This window comes from Boleophthalmus pectinirostris, unplaced genomic scaffold (genome assembly GCF_026225935.1).
Source record: "Boleophthalmus pectinirostris isolate CB_2022bp ecotype Guang Dong unplaced genomic scaffold, ASM2622593v1 HiC_scaffold_9, whole genome shotgun sequence".
Lineage (NCBI taxonomy): Eukaryota > Metazoa > Chordata > Actinopteri > Gobiiformes > Gobiidae > Boleophthalmus > Boleophthalmus pectinirostris.
Window position 1 is genome coordinate 37,585,845 of NW_026571541.1, and position 15,593 is coordinate 37,601,437.

General features: G+C 45.8%; 1 protein-coding gene across 1 annotated transcript in view; it reads left to right on the forward strand.

Annotated features, from left to right (window-relative positions):
• sgsm2 (small G protein signaling modulator 2) overlaps window positions 1-15,593 on the forward strand; it is a 97,789-nt gene that overhangs the window by 17,478 nt on the left and 64,718 nt on the right. Inside the window, exon 3 of the mRNA XM_055166881.1 lies at window positions 14,864-15,032. Coding sequence (XP_055022856.1) covers window positions 14,864-15,032 — 169 coding nt within the window. The remainder of the gene's footprint in view (window positions 1-14,863; window positions 15,033-15,593) is intronic.

The window sequence follows — 15,593 nt, forward strand, 5'->3', positions numbered from 1 at the left end:
ACCAGGACTAAACCCAGGACTAAACCAGGACTAAACCTAAACCAGGTCTAAACCAGGTCCATAAACCAGACCAGGTCTAAACCAGGTCCTAAACCAGGACTAAACCAGGTCTAAACCAGGTCTAAACCAGACCTAAACTAAACCAGGACTATAAACCAGGTCTAAACCAGGACTAAACCAGGCTAAACCAGGTCTAAACCAGTCTAAACCAGGTCTAAACCAGTCTAAACCAGTCTAAACCCAGGAAAACCAGGTCTAAACCAGCTACCAGGAAAACCAGGACTAAACCAGGTCTAAACCAGGTCAGGTCTAAAACCAGGGTCCAGGAAACCAAGTCCAGGGACTAAACCAGTAAACCAGGTCTAAACCCTAAACCAGGTCTAAACCAGGACTAAACCAGTCAAACCAGGCTAAACCCTAAACCAGGACTAAACCAGGTCTAAACCAGGTCTAAAACCAGGTCTAAACCAGGTCTAAACCAGGACTAAACCAGGTCTAAACCAGGACTAAACCAGGTCTAAACCAGGAAAACCAGGTCTAAACCAGGTCTAAACCGGGGTCTTGTTGTGCAGAGTCGACACGTCAGATCAGGTCTCCCTGTCGGAGCCGTCTCCATGGAAACGCAGGATTCAGACCGAACGCACTTCCCAGAAAAACGACAAATTTAGAAACACCCCTCCCCCCCTCCCCCTCCACTCACACACTCCTCCCTCACCCCGTCTCCATCTCTCCATCTCTCCATCTCTCCATCTCTCTCTTTTCCATCTCTCTCTTTTCCATCTCTCTCTCTCTTTCTTTGCCTTTTTCTCTAACCATTCCTGACCCCTCCTCCCTCTCTCTTTGTCTTTCCTCTTTCCTACTTCTCTTCCTCCTTCCTTTTTTGTTCTCTTTCTCTCTTTCTTCCCCTCTCGCTCTATCCCTTCATCATTTCAAGACTTTGTGATCTCTTCTTCCCTCTCTCTCCATCTCTCGCTCTATCAATTCATCACTTCTAAACTTTGTATTATATTCTTTTATCTCTCCTCTCTCTCTCTCCCTTTCTCTTTTCTTATGTCTCCTCCTCTCTCTCTCTCCTCCTCTTCTTTTATCTCTGCTTCTCTTTCTTCTCTCCTTTTCCCTGTCTCTCTCCATCTTTTCCTCTCTTCTTTTTTCTCTCTCTCCGTCTCTCTTCTTCTCTCTCCTCTCCCTCTCCACCTCCCTCCTCTCTCCTCTCCTCTCCCTCTCTCTCTTCTCCTCTCTCCTCTCCCTCTCTCTCTTCTCCTCTTTCTCTCCCTCTCTCCACCTCTCTCTTCTTTTCTCTCCTCTTCTCTGTGTCTCCTCCTCTCTCCTCTCTTCTTTTCTCTCTCCTCTCTCTCTCACTCTTCTCCTCTTCTCTCTCCACCTCTCCTCTCCTCTTTCTCTCCCTCTTTCCTATTCGTTTCTCTCTTTTCTCTTCCTCTCTTCTCTCTCCACCTCTCTTCTCTTTCTCTCTCTTCTCCTCTTCTCTCTCCCTGTCTCCCTCTTCTCCTCTCTCTCCTCTCCTCTTTTCTCCCTCTCCCTCTTTACTCTCATCTCCCTTCTCCTCTCTCTCTTCTTCGCTCCCTCTCTCCTCTCTTTCTCCTCCTCTCTCCTCTTTCCTCTCTCTCCTCTCCTCTTTCTCTCCCTCTCTCCTATTCGTTTCTCTCTTCTCTCTCCCTCTTTCCTCTCTTCTCTCTCCACCACTCTTCTCTTTCTCTCTCTTCTCTCCTCTCTCTCTCTTCTTTCTCTTCTTCTCTCCTCTTTCTCTTCTTTCTTCGTTTCTCTCTCCTCTTCTCTCTCTCCTCCTCTCTTCCCTTCTCTCTCCTCTCTCTCTTCTTTGCTCCCTCTCTCCTCCTCCCTGCTGTCTTTCTCCTCCCTCTCTTCTTTCCTCTCTCTCTTTCCTCTCTCCCTCTCTCTCTTCTCTCTCTCTTCTCTCTCCTCTCTTTTCCTCTCTCTTCTCTTCTCTCTGTTCTTCACATCATTGACGTGTCTCTGTTTTTTTACTTTTACTACATCTCGTCTTTTACACTCTGGAGTTTATGAGCGATAAAAACATCCGTCGGTGAATCCTTCCTTTTCTAACGTTTCCTCGTCTCCATGGCGATGTTAATACTTTCTCTCCAATGTTCCACGTTTGGCATTAAAGGTTGTATAGAGGATTTTTTTTGTTTTTGTTTCAAATTGTCAATGAAAGTTTAAAATACCATAACAGAGACGCAGCAGCCTTGTAATTATGATGACCAAAAAAAAAAAAGAATGAAAATCTATCAACTGTGGACGTGTTGAGGCCAGAGAAACATCAGCCAATAGAAAACGAGGCTGCCTCATTTTCTATTGGCTGTTGGGTTGTCAATCAAACTCCCTACATTTCTAGTGTAACTGACTCGTCGCCGCGCGGGGATTACGTGCTTCTTTATGCGGTTCTTAGAGGCTTTTTTCAAACTGCAGCTTCGTCACAGTTCTAAAAACAGGTCTAAAAACAGGACTAAACCAGGTCTAAAACCAGGACTAAACCAGGTCTAAAACCAGGACTAAACCAGGTCTAAAACCAGGACTAAACCAGGTCTAAAAACAGGACTAAAAGTGACCAGGACTAAACCAGGTCTAAAAACAGGACTAAACCAGTCTAAAACCAGGTCTAAAACCAGGACTAAACCAGGTCTAAAACCAGGACTAAACCAGGTCTAAAAACAGGACTAAACTCTAAAAACACAGGTCTAAAACAGGACTAAACCAGTCTAAAAACCAGGTCTAAAACCAGGAAACAAACTAAACAGGTCTAAAACCAGGACTAAACCAGGTCTAAAAACACTAAACCAGGTCTAAAACTAAAACCAGGTCTAAACCAGACCAGGTCTAAACCAGGTCTAAAACCAGGACTAAACCAGGTCTAAAACCAGGACTAAACCAGGTCTAAAAACAGGACTAAACCAGGTCTAAAATCAGGACTAAACCAGGTCTAAACCAGGTCTAAAAACAGGTCTAAAAACAGGACTAAACCAGGTCTAAAAACAGGACTAAACCAGGTCTAAAAACAGGACTAAACCAGGCCTAAAACTAAAAGGTCTACCAGGTCTAAAAACAGGAAAACTAAACAGGTCAGGTCTAAAAACAGGACTAAACCAGGTCTAAAAACAGGACTAAACCAGGTCTAAAAACAGGACTAAACCAGGTCTAAAAACAGGACTAAACCAGGTCTAAAACCAGGACTAAACCAAGTCTAAGCCAGGTCTAAAAACAGATCTAAAAACAGGACTAAACCAGGTCTAAAAGCGGGTCTAAAACCAGGTCTAAAAACAGGATTTAGCCAGGACTTAACCATGCCAGCAGACCGCCCACCGCGCCTCCTCCCAGACGCAGCCCAGTTCCTTTCGCTTCTCCGTGTTTGATAGAACTTTAAAGAAAGCAAAGGTTTCCATCCTGCAGGACTTGCGGCCGGGAGCAAGACTGAAAATGCCGTCCCGCACAGATCTCTGCTATAAAACCACCTGTAACTGAATAAATGTAAAGTAGAGCTGTTTAATGTCACACTGTGGAACATTCCAGACAGATCAGTGTCTCTATGGCAGGTGAGTCAAACTCATTTTGGTCCGGGGGCCGTATCCAACCTACTTTGATCTCAAAGGGGCCGGATCAGAAAACTCATGTCATATAAACCCCAAAAATAATAATAAGTTCAAATATTTGTGCAGAGAAACACAAATCTATTACAGAAATCTTTTTAAATTGATGAACTCTTTCTTATTATAATATTATATTATTATGAACAACCTGAAACTTTAAGAAAAATTCAATTTCAACACAATGTTTTAACATCAACTTGTTTGCAAATAGGAATAAGTCCATTTTTGTTGTAAAATCCTGCACTCGGCTCCACTTTTCTCATGTTGGACATTTTTCTGATGAGGGTGTCACGGTCAACAGTCAAAACGATCGTCCTTTAAGAGCGTTTGGAAAGAGACAAGTCTTCATTTGTGCTGCTCTGGTGGGAGGGGCCACGTACAGAGACGCTGGAGACGCTGCTGTGATAAACACCACAGAAAATTAACAAGATTTTAATAGAAAATATAATGAAAATATTTTTGTAGAAAATCACCCAAGGGCCACATTAAAGGTCTTGGGGGGCCGGATCTGGCCCCTGGGCCTTATGTTTGACACCTGTGCTCTATGGAGATGAGAGCAACAGAAAACTGTCTTAACGCTGTTTAAATAATTTGATTAAGTCTCATAAAGTCTGTGTGTTCTTCAGTTAAACCTGATGTTCCTCCGAGTCAAACACGAAGCTCATCTCCACGTTAGCACTGTTAGCACTGTTAGCTCTGTTAGCAGCTAATCTGTGCTCAGACTGAGGTCGCTCTGACACTGTCGCACTTTTATCACTTTTTTTTGTTTAGTTTACGTTTAAATAATTTAAATCCTCCTGATCTTTGTTAAAGCAGATTTAAAAGAGAAGCCTTTTGTTCTCGCTCCACGTTAGCACTGTTAGCTCGATTAGCTCTGTTAGCGTTAGTGGCTAATCTCGGCTCATATCAGGCTGAACTCTCACACTGTCACACTTTTATCAAGAGTCTTTTTTTTTAGTTTAGTTTCAGTTTAAAAGTTTAAATCCTGATGCGTTTTGTTTTTAAAGAGACGGAGTTTTAGTTCTCTGGGGTTTTTAACTGTAACACAACATATTTAGATCATTGTGTTTCCTGTTATTGTTTTGAAAATGCTGTTATGTGTAATCAGTAGTGTTGTGGTACTCGAGATGCTCTTGGTCTCGTCTCGGACTTGACCGTGTTTGGACTCGGTCTTGTCTCAGTCTTGAAGGTGTTTGGTCTCGGTCTTGTCTCAGTCTTGAAGGTGTTTGGTCTCGGTCTCGTCTCGGACTTGACCGTGTTTGGACTCGGTCTTGTCTCTCACTCGAGGTCTGACTCTCGTTAAGTTTGATCATATTTCATTACGGCCGCTGCTGTTGGCAATAAACTTGTGCTGTTGTGTCTCTCTGCAGCCTGTGTGCTCGTCTGGAGTCGTGTACCAGCGTGTATCACAGGGCAGGTTAAACTTTTAAAACATCCTACTTGTCCTTAATCCATGTATCATTTGTTCATTCATTTTTTAATATAAAACCAAAAGTAAGAAAATGAAAAAACAACTGTTTTCTTCATGATTTATCTCCAAAACCAAAATGAAAAAAACAGATAATGATTCGGTTTTTTTTCAGTTTTCGTTTTTGTGTTAAAATTTTCCCGTTTACGTGACTTTTGTGACTGCAATGCCAAACTGAACCAGGAACTGAACCAGGACTGAACCAGGACTGATCCAGATCCGGGACCAGGCCGGGACCAGAGTGGACTCGAGCTTTGACTCTGAGCCTCAGCTTCGAGCTCCGGCCCTGCTGTGGGCTCTGAGCCTCCGCTCTGGTCCCGGCCTGGTCTTGGTCTCAGTCCTGGTCTAGTCCCGGCCTGGTCTTGGTCTCAGTCCTGGTCTGGTTCCGGTCTGGTTCCGGTTTGGTCTTGGACCTGGATCAATCCTGGTTCACTTTGGCATCGCAATCACGGAAGTCATGTAAACAGGAAACGGCCGTTATCCGTTTTTTCCCATTTTTTGTTTAAACACAAAATCGAATCATTATCTGTTTTTTCATTTTGGTTTTGGAGACAAATAATGAAGAAAACTGTTGTTTTTTCGTTTTCTTATTTTTGGTTTTATATTGTAAAACTAATGAACGAATGATACATGGATTGTTCATCTGCCTCACGTCAGAGCCGCTCTCCCTACGTACAAGACTCATCCTCAATGCGCTGATGAGAAGAGCAAAACAAGAAGAGCGAAACAAAAACTAATCTAAATTTATGTTGCAGTGTTGGCACAGAGCAGACCTGCCGCGACATGTGGCTGTTGTTTACGTCATAAAAGTGCACATCCAATCCATCTGTTTGTAACGACGGGTGTTTGTTTTGGTAAATGTGCAGATGCTGCTCAATATCAGCACAAAACTCCAGTAAAGAAAACAGGTTTAAAAATCCCACACACTTTCTTCACTTTGTTCAGTTTTGTGTCGGATTAAAGAAGAGGTTCTCAAACTGTGGGTCAGGGTCCAAAAAAAGGAGTGCAGAGTGTTTCAGTGCAGTTTGCTTGGTTTATTTTAAGATTAAATCAATCAAAATGGAGACAGATTTATAAAAAACATTGTTATATAAATGTGCCAAAATAACTGTAAAATACAAATAACTGTTGAAAGATAAAAAGCTGGTCTTGATTTAGTCTTGATGGGTCGTGGTCTCGACCTTCGGAGGTCTCGGTCTTGTCTCGGTCTGGACTCACGGTCGGTCGGTCTGGACTCACGGAGGTCTCGGTCTTGTCTCGGTCTGGACTCACGGAGGTCTCGGTCTTGTCTCGGTCTGGACTCACGGAGGTCTCGGTCTTGTCTCGGCTGATCTGACTGATCCAGGTCTGGGACCAGACCGGGACCAGACCGGGACCAGGGCGGACTCCGAGCTTTGACTCCGAGCCTCCGCGGGGTTCGAGCCTCAGCTTCGAGCTCCGGCCCTGCCGTGGGCTCTGAGCCTCCGGTCTGGTCCTGGACCTGGTCCATTTGAACCAAAAGCTCTTAGTTCGGTTCGTTTTCGTTGGTGTGAAAGCGTCATTTAGGACGCTGCTCCACCTCAGAACGAGCCGTGGTTCTTGAGCGCGGAGGACAGGAGCAGCCCGTCCGGACCTGTAGTCCACAGAACATTCTCGCTTTCCCCGCACGGAACCAGCGCACAGACGATGACACGGAACCACTCGGACCACTGGTCCCAGTCTCATTTCCGCTCTGGTCCCGGCTGGTCCCAGTCTGGTCCCGGTCTGGTCCCAGAACTGGATCAGTCCAGGTTCAGTCCGTACGTGGTGCAAAAGTTCGGCATCACAGTCACTGAAGTCACGTAAACGGGAAACGGCCGTTATCTGTTTTTTCCATTCTTCATTTAAACATAAAATCGAAAACTGAAAAAACGAATCGTTATCCGTTTTTTCATTTTGGTTTTGGAGACAAATAATGAAGAAAACTGTTGTTTTTTCGTTTTCTTATTTTTTTTTATATTGAAAAACTAATGAACGAACGACACACGGATTTCCTCTCTTCTTTTATTCCTCCCTCTCTTCTCTTCTTTTACTTCTCTCTTTTCTCTTCCCTCTTTCCTCCAGATTATAAATGTTTTATTGTCAGAGGATCGGGAAGTGCACGTTAGCATACTAGTTGTTGGCTCTGGCCTCTGAAGGTTGTGAAAAGCTCTTATGAAAGAAAACGTGGGTGGGGGAAGAACTTTGGGCCTCTGCAAACCCGTCTAGTTTTGTTTTGGAGACTTTAATCTGCTTTGTTCCACCCGCCTGTTTCCATGGAGACGGGCGGGTTAAGCTCCGGGTCAGATCTGTGGAGAGGCGACCCCACGCACAATCGATATCGTGTAGGTTTCCCAAGCCGTTCCCGTCGATAAAAACGCTCCCGCTGTGCTGTGCGCGAAATCCCACGGAGATAATCACGTTTAAAGTCATACCGCGGAACATTTTAGACCAAACAGTAACATCTCTATGGAAGCGAGTAAGAAATGTTCCACGGCGCGGCTTTCCGAAGTGATCTGACAGACCACAGAACACGAGGCTGAGTGCTGTTGGGTTCACCACAGAGGCAAGGACTAAAGCAGGACTAAAACAAGTCTAAACCAGGACTAAACCAGGTCTAAAGCAGGACTAAAGCAGGACAGGACTAGGACTAAACCAGGTCTAAAGCAGGACAGGGCTAGGACTAAACCAGGACTAAACCGGGTCCAAACCAGGACTAAGACAGAACTAACGCAGGACTAACGCAGGACAGGACTAGGACTAAACCAGGACTAAACCGGGTCTAAACCAGGTCCAAACCAGGACTAAAACAGAACTAAACTAGGTCTAAAGCAGGACAGGACTAGGACTAAACCAGGACTAAACCAGGTCTAAAGCAAGACAGGACTAGGACTAAACTAGGACTAAACCGGGTCTAAACCAGGTCCAAACTAGGACTAAAACAGAACTAAACCAGGTCTAAAGCAGGACAGGACTAGGACTAAACCAGGACTAAACCAGGACTAAACTGGGTCTAAACCAGGTCTAAAACAGAACTAACGCAGGACTAAAGCAGGACTAAAAACAGGACTAAAAACGGACTAAATCAGGACTAAAGCAGGACTAAACCAGGACTGAATCAAGACTGAACCAGGACTGAAACAGAAATAACGCAGGACTAAAGCAGGACAGGACTAGGACTAAACTAGGACTAAACCAGGACTAAACCAGGTCTAAAGCAGGACTAAAGCAGGACTGAATCAAGACTGAACCAGGACTAAACCAGGTCTAAACCCGTGAGTCTGAGTCCTGTGGTTCACTGCAGAGACGTTACTTCACATCGGCCCAACGCGGCGGAAAAGATACAGGTGCGGATGCGGTCGCCATGACGACGCGGACGACCTCTTGACCTCTGCATCCCCCTCACCCCCTCCCACGCCCAGGTAAAAATAGCCCCCGAGCCGTGAGAACGAAACCGCCGTCTATAAAAGGTTAAATCGATGTGGCAGGGTGGTTAGCCCGTCTCCTCCTCACTGTGACGAGGTTGTGGGTTCGACTCCTCGTCTCACTCACACTGTCCACGTTTACATGATGTTTTTAAATTTCAAATTAGTTGTTCTGAATGAAATTTAAATATTCTTCTTCAAGTTTTACATGGAAATAACTGGAAGAAAACACACACTTCAGCTGCTCCCGGCTTTTCTGAGGTTGTGGGTTCGACTCCCTGGTCTCTGTGTGTTGTGGTGTAGTGGTAGAGTGGTTAGCGTGTCTCGGGGAGGTTGTGGGTTCGACTCCCTGGTCTCTCTCTAAGGTGTGGTGTAGTGGGAGAGTGGCTGGTGTGTCTCGGGGAGGTTGTGGGTTCGACTCCCTGGTCTCTGTGAGGTGTGGTGTAGTGGCAGAGTGGTTGGCGTGTTTTGGGGAGGTTGTGGGTTCGACTCCCTGGTCTCTTTGTGTGTTGTGGTGTAGTGGCAGAGTGGTTAGCGTGTCTCGGGGAGGTTGTGGGTTCGATTCCTTGGTCTATCTCTAAGGTGTGGTGTAGTGGCAGTGTGGTGAAACTGTCTTGGGGAGGTTGTGGGTTCGACTCCCTGGTCTCTCTCAGGTTGTGTTGCAGTGGCAGAGTGGTTAGCGTGTCTCGGGGAGGTTGTGGGTTCGATTCCTTGGTCTATCTCAGGTGGTGGTGCAGTGGCAGAGTGGTTAGCGTGTCTCAGGGAAGTTGTGGGTTCGACTCCCTGGTCTCTCTCTAAGGTGTGGTGCAGAAGCAGAGTGGTTGGCGTGACTTGGGGAGGTTGTGGGTTCGACTCCCTTGTCTCTTTGTGTGTTGTGGTGTAGTGGCAGAGTGGTTAGCGTGTCTCAGGGATGTTGTGAGGTTCGACTCCCTTGTCTCTTTGTGTGTTGTGGTGTAGTGGCAGATTGGTTAGCGTGTCTCGGGGAGGTTGTGGGTTCGACTCCCTGGTCTCTCTCTAAGGTGTGGTGCAGTAGCAGAGTGGTTGGCGTGACTCGGGGAGGTTGTGGGTTCGACTCCCTTGTCTCTTTGTGTGTTGTGGTGTAGTGGCAGAGTGGTTAGCGTGTCTCAGGGAGGTTGTGGGTTCGACTCCCTGGTCTCTCTCAGATTATGTTGCAGTGGCAGAGTGGTTGGCCTGTCTCGGGGAGGTTGTGGGTTCGACTCCCTGGTCTCTCTGTGAGGTGGTAGTGCAGTGGCAGAGTGGTGAGCGTGTTTCGGGGAGGTTGCAGGTTCGATTTCTGTGAATGGGCTGTTACTACGTGTGGTCTGGCGGTGACTCACTCGACGCAGACGGACTCAGAATGAGCTGTTTAAAAAAGATATTTTTAGCTCAGGATTAACGACGACTGCTGAAAGATAATTACTCTTAAAACAGAACCAGGACTAAAACAGAACTGAACCAGGACTAAAACAGAACTGAACCAGGACTAAAACAGGACTGAACCAGGACTAAAAACAGGACTAAAAGGACTAAACCAGGACTGAACCAGGACTACCAGAACTAAAGCAGAATTGAACTCGGACTAAAGCAGGTCTAAACCATGACTAAACAAGGTTTAAACCAGGTCTAAACCAGGACCGAACCAGGTCTAAACCAGGACTGAACCAGGACTAAACCAGGACTAAACCAGGACTGAACCAGGACTAAACCAGGACTAAACCAGAACTCAACCAGGACTAAACCAGGACTAAACCAGGTCTAAACCAGGACTGAAACCAGGTCTTAACCAGGACTGAACCAGGACTGAACAAGGACTGACCCAGAACTAAACCAGGACTGAACCAGGACTGAACCAGGACTAAACCAGGACTGAACCAGGACTAAACCAGAACTAAACCAGGTCTAAACCAAGACTGAACCAGGACTAAACCAGGACTAAACCAGGACTAAACCAGGACTGAACCAGGACTGAACCAGGTCTAAACCAGGTCTAAACCAGGACTGACCCAGGACTAAACCAGGTCTAAATCTCCATGTCTCAGTAGTTGCTCTTGTCTCTTCTTGTCCTGATCCAGCTCATGATGATTCTAAAACAAATTCAGGAGATTTTCACTTCTGTCCCGTCAGTTTTTTCCTGTTCACACTGTGTGAAAACAAAACCCAGACTAAACCAGAACAGCGCCTCAGACAGAGCAGTGCCTCCGGTTAGCGTCACGCCCCGGGCACTGACATCAGGTGTAACATATCGACCACCGCCGCGCGAGGAGTGAGTGACGGACGCACCGCGAGGCTCTCCGGGCGGACGTGACGGGCGCCGTGTAAATCCACTGTGTTATTATTGCTCCTGTCGCCTCGCACCCGTCGCGCACCCGTCGCCTCGCACCCGTCGCCGCGCTCCTGTCGCCTCGCACCCGTCGCCGCGCTCCCGTCGGTGCGCTCCTGTCGCCGGTGGTGTTGTTTACATTATTCACCGTGACACGTTCAGTATTTAAATAAACACGAGTTCTGATTTGTACAGAGAATAAACGTCCAATAACACAAACGCACAACACAGACGCACACAAAGATACAGAGATACACACACACACAGATACACACACACACAGAGACACACACACACAGACACACACAGATACACACACACACAGAGACACACACACACACACACACACACACACACACACACAGATGCAGAGAGACCTGAGGTACAGCTATATTAAACTCATCCATCAACACAAACACACAGACGCACAATGACAGACACACACACACACACACACAGAGACACATACAAACACACACACATAAACTGGCACATACAGGCACACAAACACACACACAACACACACACACACATACACACACAAACTCACACAAAACTCACACACACGGGTTTTGAGGGAGATACATTAGTGATGTCATTGTTGGAGCTGGAGTCTGTAGAACTTAAACATTTGACACACAATCTGTGGACTAAACCAGAACTAAACCAGGACTACACCAGGACTAAACCAGAACTAAACCAGGACTACACCAGGACTAAACCAGAACTAAACCAGGACTAAACCAGGACTAAACCAGACTAAACAGGACTAAACCAGGACTAAACCAGGACTACACCAGGACTAAACCAGAACTAAACCAGGACTAAACCAGAACTAAACCAGGACTAAACCAGGACTACACCAGGACTAAACCAGGACTACACCAGGACTAAACCAGGACTAAACCAGGACTAACCAGGACTAACCAGACTAAACCAGGACTAAACCAGGACTAAACCAGAACTAAACCAGGACTACACCAGGACTAAACACTAACAGGACTAACCACCAGACTAAACAACCAGGACTAAACCAGGACTAAACCAGGACTAAACCAGGACTAGGACTACACAGGACTACACCAGGACTAAACCAGGACTAAACCAGGACTAAACCAGGACTGAACCAGGACTAAACAGGACTAAACCAGGACTAAACCAGGACTAAACCAGGACTACAGGAACCAGGACTAAACCAGGACTAAACAGGTTAAACCGGACTAACCAGGACTAAACCAGGACTAAACCAGGTCTAAACCAGGACTAAACCAGGAACCAGGTCTAAACCAGGACTAACAGGACTAAACCAGGACTAAACCAGGATTGAACCAGGACTAACTCAGGTGTGGTGTTTGTGTGCTGTTGTTTTAGCCTCATTTAATCTTCCTCTTTCACTGCAGAAGAATCACTCCTTTAATGAACCAGAGCGTTACCGTGGCAACACAGCAGAGAGCGTGGGGATCTCCCGAGACGCTTCCTCCTCTCTCTCTTTCTCTCTCTCTCTTCCACCCTCTTTTCCTCTCCTCTTCTCTCTCTCCTTCCTACTCTCTTCTCCTCTTCTCTTTTCTCTCTTTTCCTCTCTTCTCTCGTCTCTCCCTCTCTTTCTTTCTTTCTCCTTCTCTCTCTTTTCCTTCCCTCCTTTTCTCTCTTTCTCTTTTTCTCTCCTCTTCTATTCTCTCTCTCTCTTTCTCTACTCTCTTTTCCTCTCTCTCTCTTCCTTCCCTTGTCTTCTCTCTCTCTCTCTTGCTCCTCTGTCTTCTGTCTGTCTCTTCTCTCTCTCTCTCTCTCTCTCTCCCCTCTTTTTTCTCTCTACCCCTCTTTCTTCTCCTCTCTTTTTCCTATCCCCTCTCTTTCTTCTTCTCTTTCTTCTCTCTCCTCTCCTCTCCTTTCCTCTCTCCTTCTCTTCCTTTCTCTCTCCTCTCTTTTCTCTTCTCTTTCTCCCTCCTTCTTCTCTCTCTGTTTCTCCCTTTCTCTCCCCTCTCTGTCCTCTCCTTTCCTCTCTCCCTTTCGCTCTTTTCTCCTCTTTCTCTCTCCTTCTTTTCTCTCTCCCTCCCTTTCTCTCTCCTCTCTCTCTTCCTCTTCACTCTCTCTCCCTTCCTCCCTTTCTCTTTTCCCCTCTCTTCCTCTCTCATCTCTTTCTCTCTCCCTCTTGTCTCTCTCCTTTTCTTTCTCCTCTTTCTTTCTTTCTTTCTTTCTTCCTCTTCTCCCTCCCTCCTTTTCTCTCTCCCTTCCTCTCCCTTCCTCTCTCCCTTTTTCTCTTCTCTTTCTTTCTCCCCTCTTTTTCTTCTCTCTTCTCTCCTCTGCACCCTCCTTCATCCCTCTCTCTTCTCTCCTCTCTTCCTCGTTCTCTCGTTTCCTTCGCTCGTCGTTTAATCATTAATCTTTAAACTGTTTGTGTCCAAACGAACGTGACGTCGTTTAAACGTTTCACCCAGAAACACAACAGAAAACACCCCGGTCCACCTTGTGATGTCATCATGTGGTGATACAGGACGTGCTCCACTGTGTTTTTAAACACCACACACCTTCACTACTACTGCTACTACAATACTACTACTACTACTACTACTACTACTACTACTATTACTATTAATACTGCTACTACAATTCTACTACTACTACTACTACTACTACTACTACTACTACTACTACTACTACTATTAATACTGCTATTAATACTGCTACTACAATTCTACTACTACAACTACTAATACTACTATTAATACTAACACTGCTACTACACTACTACTACTACTACTACTACTACTACTACTTAATACTGCTACTACAATACTACTACTACTACTATTACTATTAATACTGCTACTACAATTCTACTACTACAACTACTAATACTACTATTAATACTAACACTGCTACTACACTACTACTACTACTACTACTACTACTACTACTATTAATACTGCTACTACAATTCTACTACTACTACTACAACTACTACGACTACTATGACTACTACGACTACAACTACTACGACTACTAGTGCAACTACTACTACAACAACAACAACAACTACTAATACTACTAATACTGCTACTACAATACTACTACAAGTACTAATACTACTACTACAACTACTACTACTTCTACTACAACTACAACTACTACTACTACTACTACTACTACTACTACTACTACTACTAATACTACTACATCTACTACTACTACTACTACTACTACTACTACTACTACTACTACAACTACTACAGGCCGCGATACGATACACACCTCGATACGCAGGCCGCGATACGATACACACCTCGATACAGTGCACTTTCGATTCGATATGATATATTTTTCTAATTTATTCGATACGGTTCAATAAAAAATCAAGGCTAAATCGTGGCTGTGATACTAAAGGTCGTTGTTAAATCACGTCTTGTGCAAAGTTCATATGAAACACAAACATTTTAATCATCAAAACAGTGAAAATGTGTCGCATAAATGAGTTTTCTTCCTCTGAACAAACAACAAAACTGTAACTGTAACAAAATAATTTAGTAAAACACACCTAAAAATACTCTTGGTGATATATCGATACAGTAGCCCACGATATCGATACTGTATCACAAGCATGTCCAAACTATGGCCCGGGGGCCAAATGCGGCCCTCAGACAAATTTTTCTTGGCCCTCAGGCTTCCAGGTGAATTGGTCCAAATGACCTTGCATCAATTGAAAAATATTTTTTTACTGCAAGTTTTTTGAGAATCTACCTTGATAAAGCTTATATTTCATATTTAGTGTGTGATTTTAAGGATTTTAGCATGAATAAAGACTGATGGTTCATACTAACATGTTAAACATGCACATATTTCAATTATTCACTGAATTGAGCACCAGTGTACGGCCCTCGATCGGCCTCTGCTTCATGTGTGTTTAGATATGTGGCCCTTGATGAAAAAAGTTTGGACACCCCTGCTGTATCATCACATTAAACAATACGATATATTGATATTCCGATATTTTTGCACACTCCGACTCTGACCTCTGACCTGTGTGGTGTCCCCTCAGCGTCGGTGGAGGCGTGTCTGGGGCACCTGCTGAAGCGGCGGGCGGCCGGGTTCCTCCGCAGCGACAAAACGGCCGCACTCTTCACCAAAGTGGGGAAAGTTTACGACGTCGCCGCAGAAATCTGCACCAAAGTCCAGGAACAACTGAACCAGCAGAGCGAGCTCACCAGGTGAACTATGACCTCTGACCCCCTCTGACACTCTGACCCTCTGACCCCTTCTGATCCTCTGACCCTCTGACCCCTTTTGACACTCTGACCCCTTCTGATCCCTCTGACCCCTTCTGACCCTCTGACCCTCTGACCCTCTGACCCTCTGACCCCTTTTGACACTCTGACCCTCTGACCCTGACCCCTTCTGATCCCTCTGACCCTTCTGACCCTCTGACCCTCTGACCCTCTGACCCTCTGACCCTCCTGACCCCTCTGACCCTCTGACCCTCTGACCCTCTCTCTGACCTTCTGACTTTTGACACTTTGACCCCTCTGACCCCTTCTGACACTGACCCCTCTGACCCCCTCTGACCCTCTGACCTCTGACCCTCCCTGACCCTCTGACCCTCTGAACCCCTCTGACCCTCTGACCCCTCTGACCCTTCTGACCCTCTGACCCTCTCTGACACCCCTTCCTGACCCCTTTCTGACCCTCTGACCCCTTCTGACACCCCTCTGACCCCTGACTGACCCCTCTGACCCCTTCTGACACCTTCTGACCCTCTGACCCCTCTGACC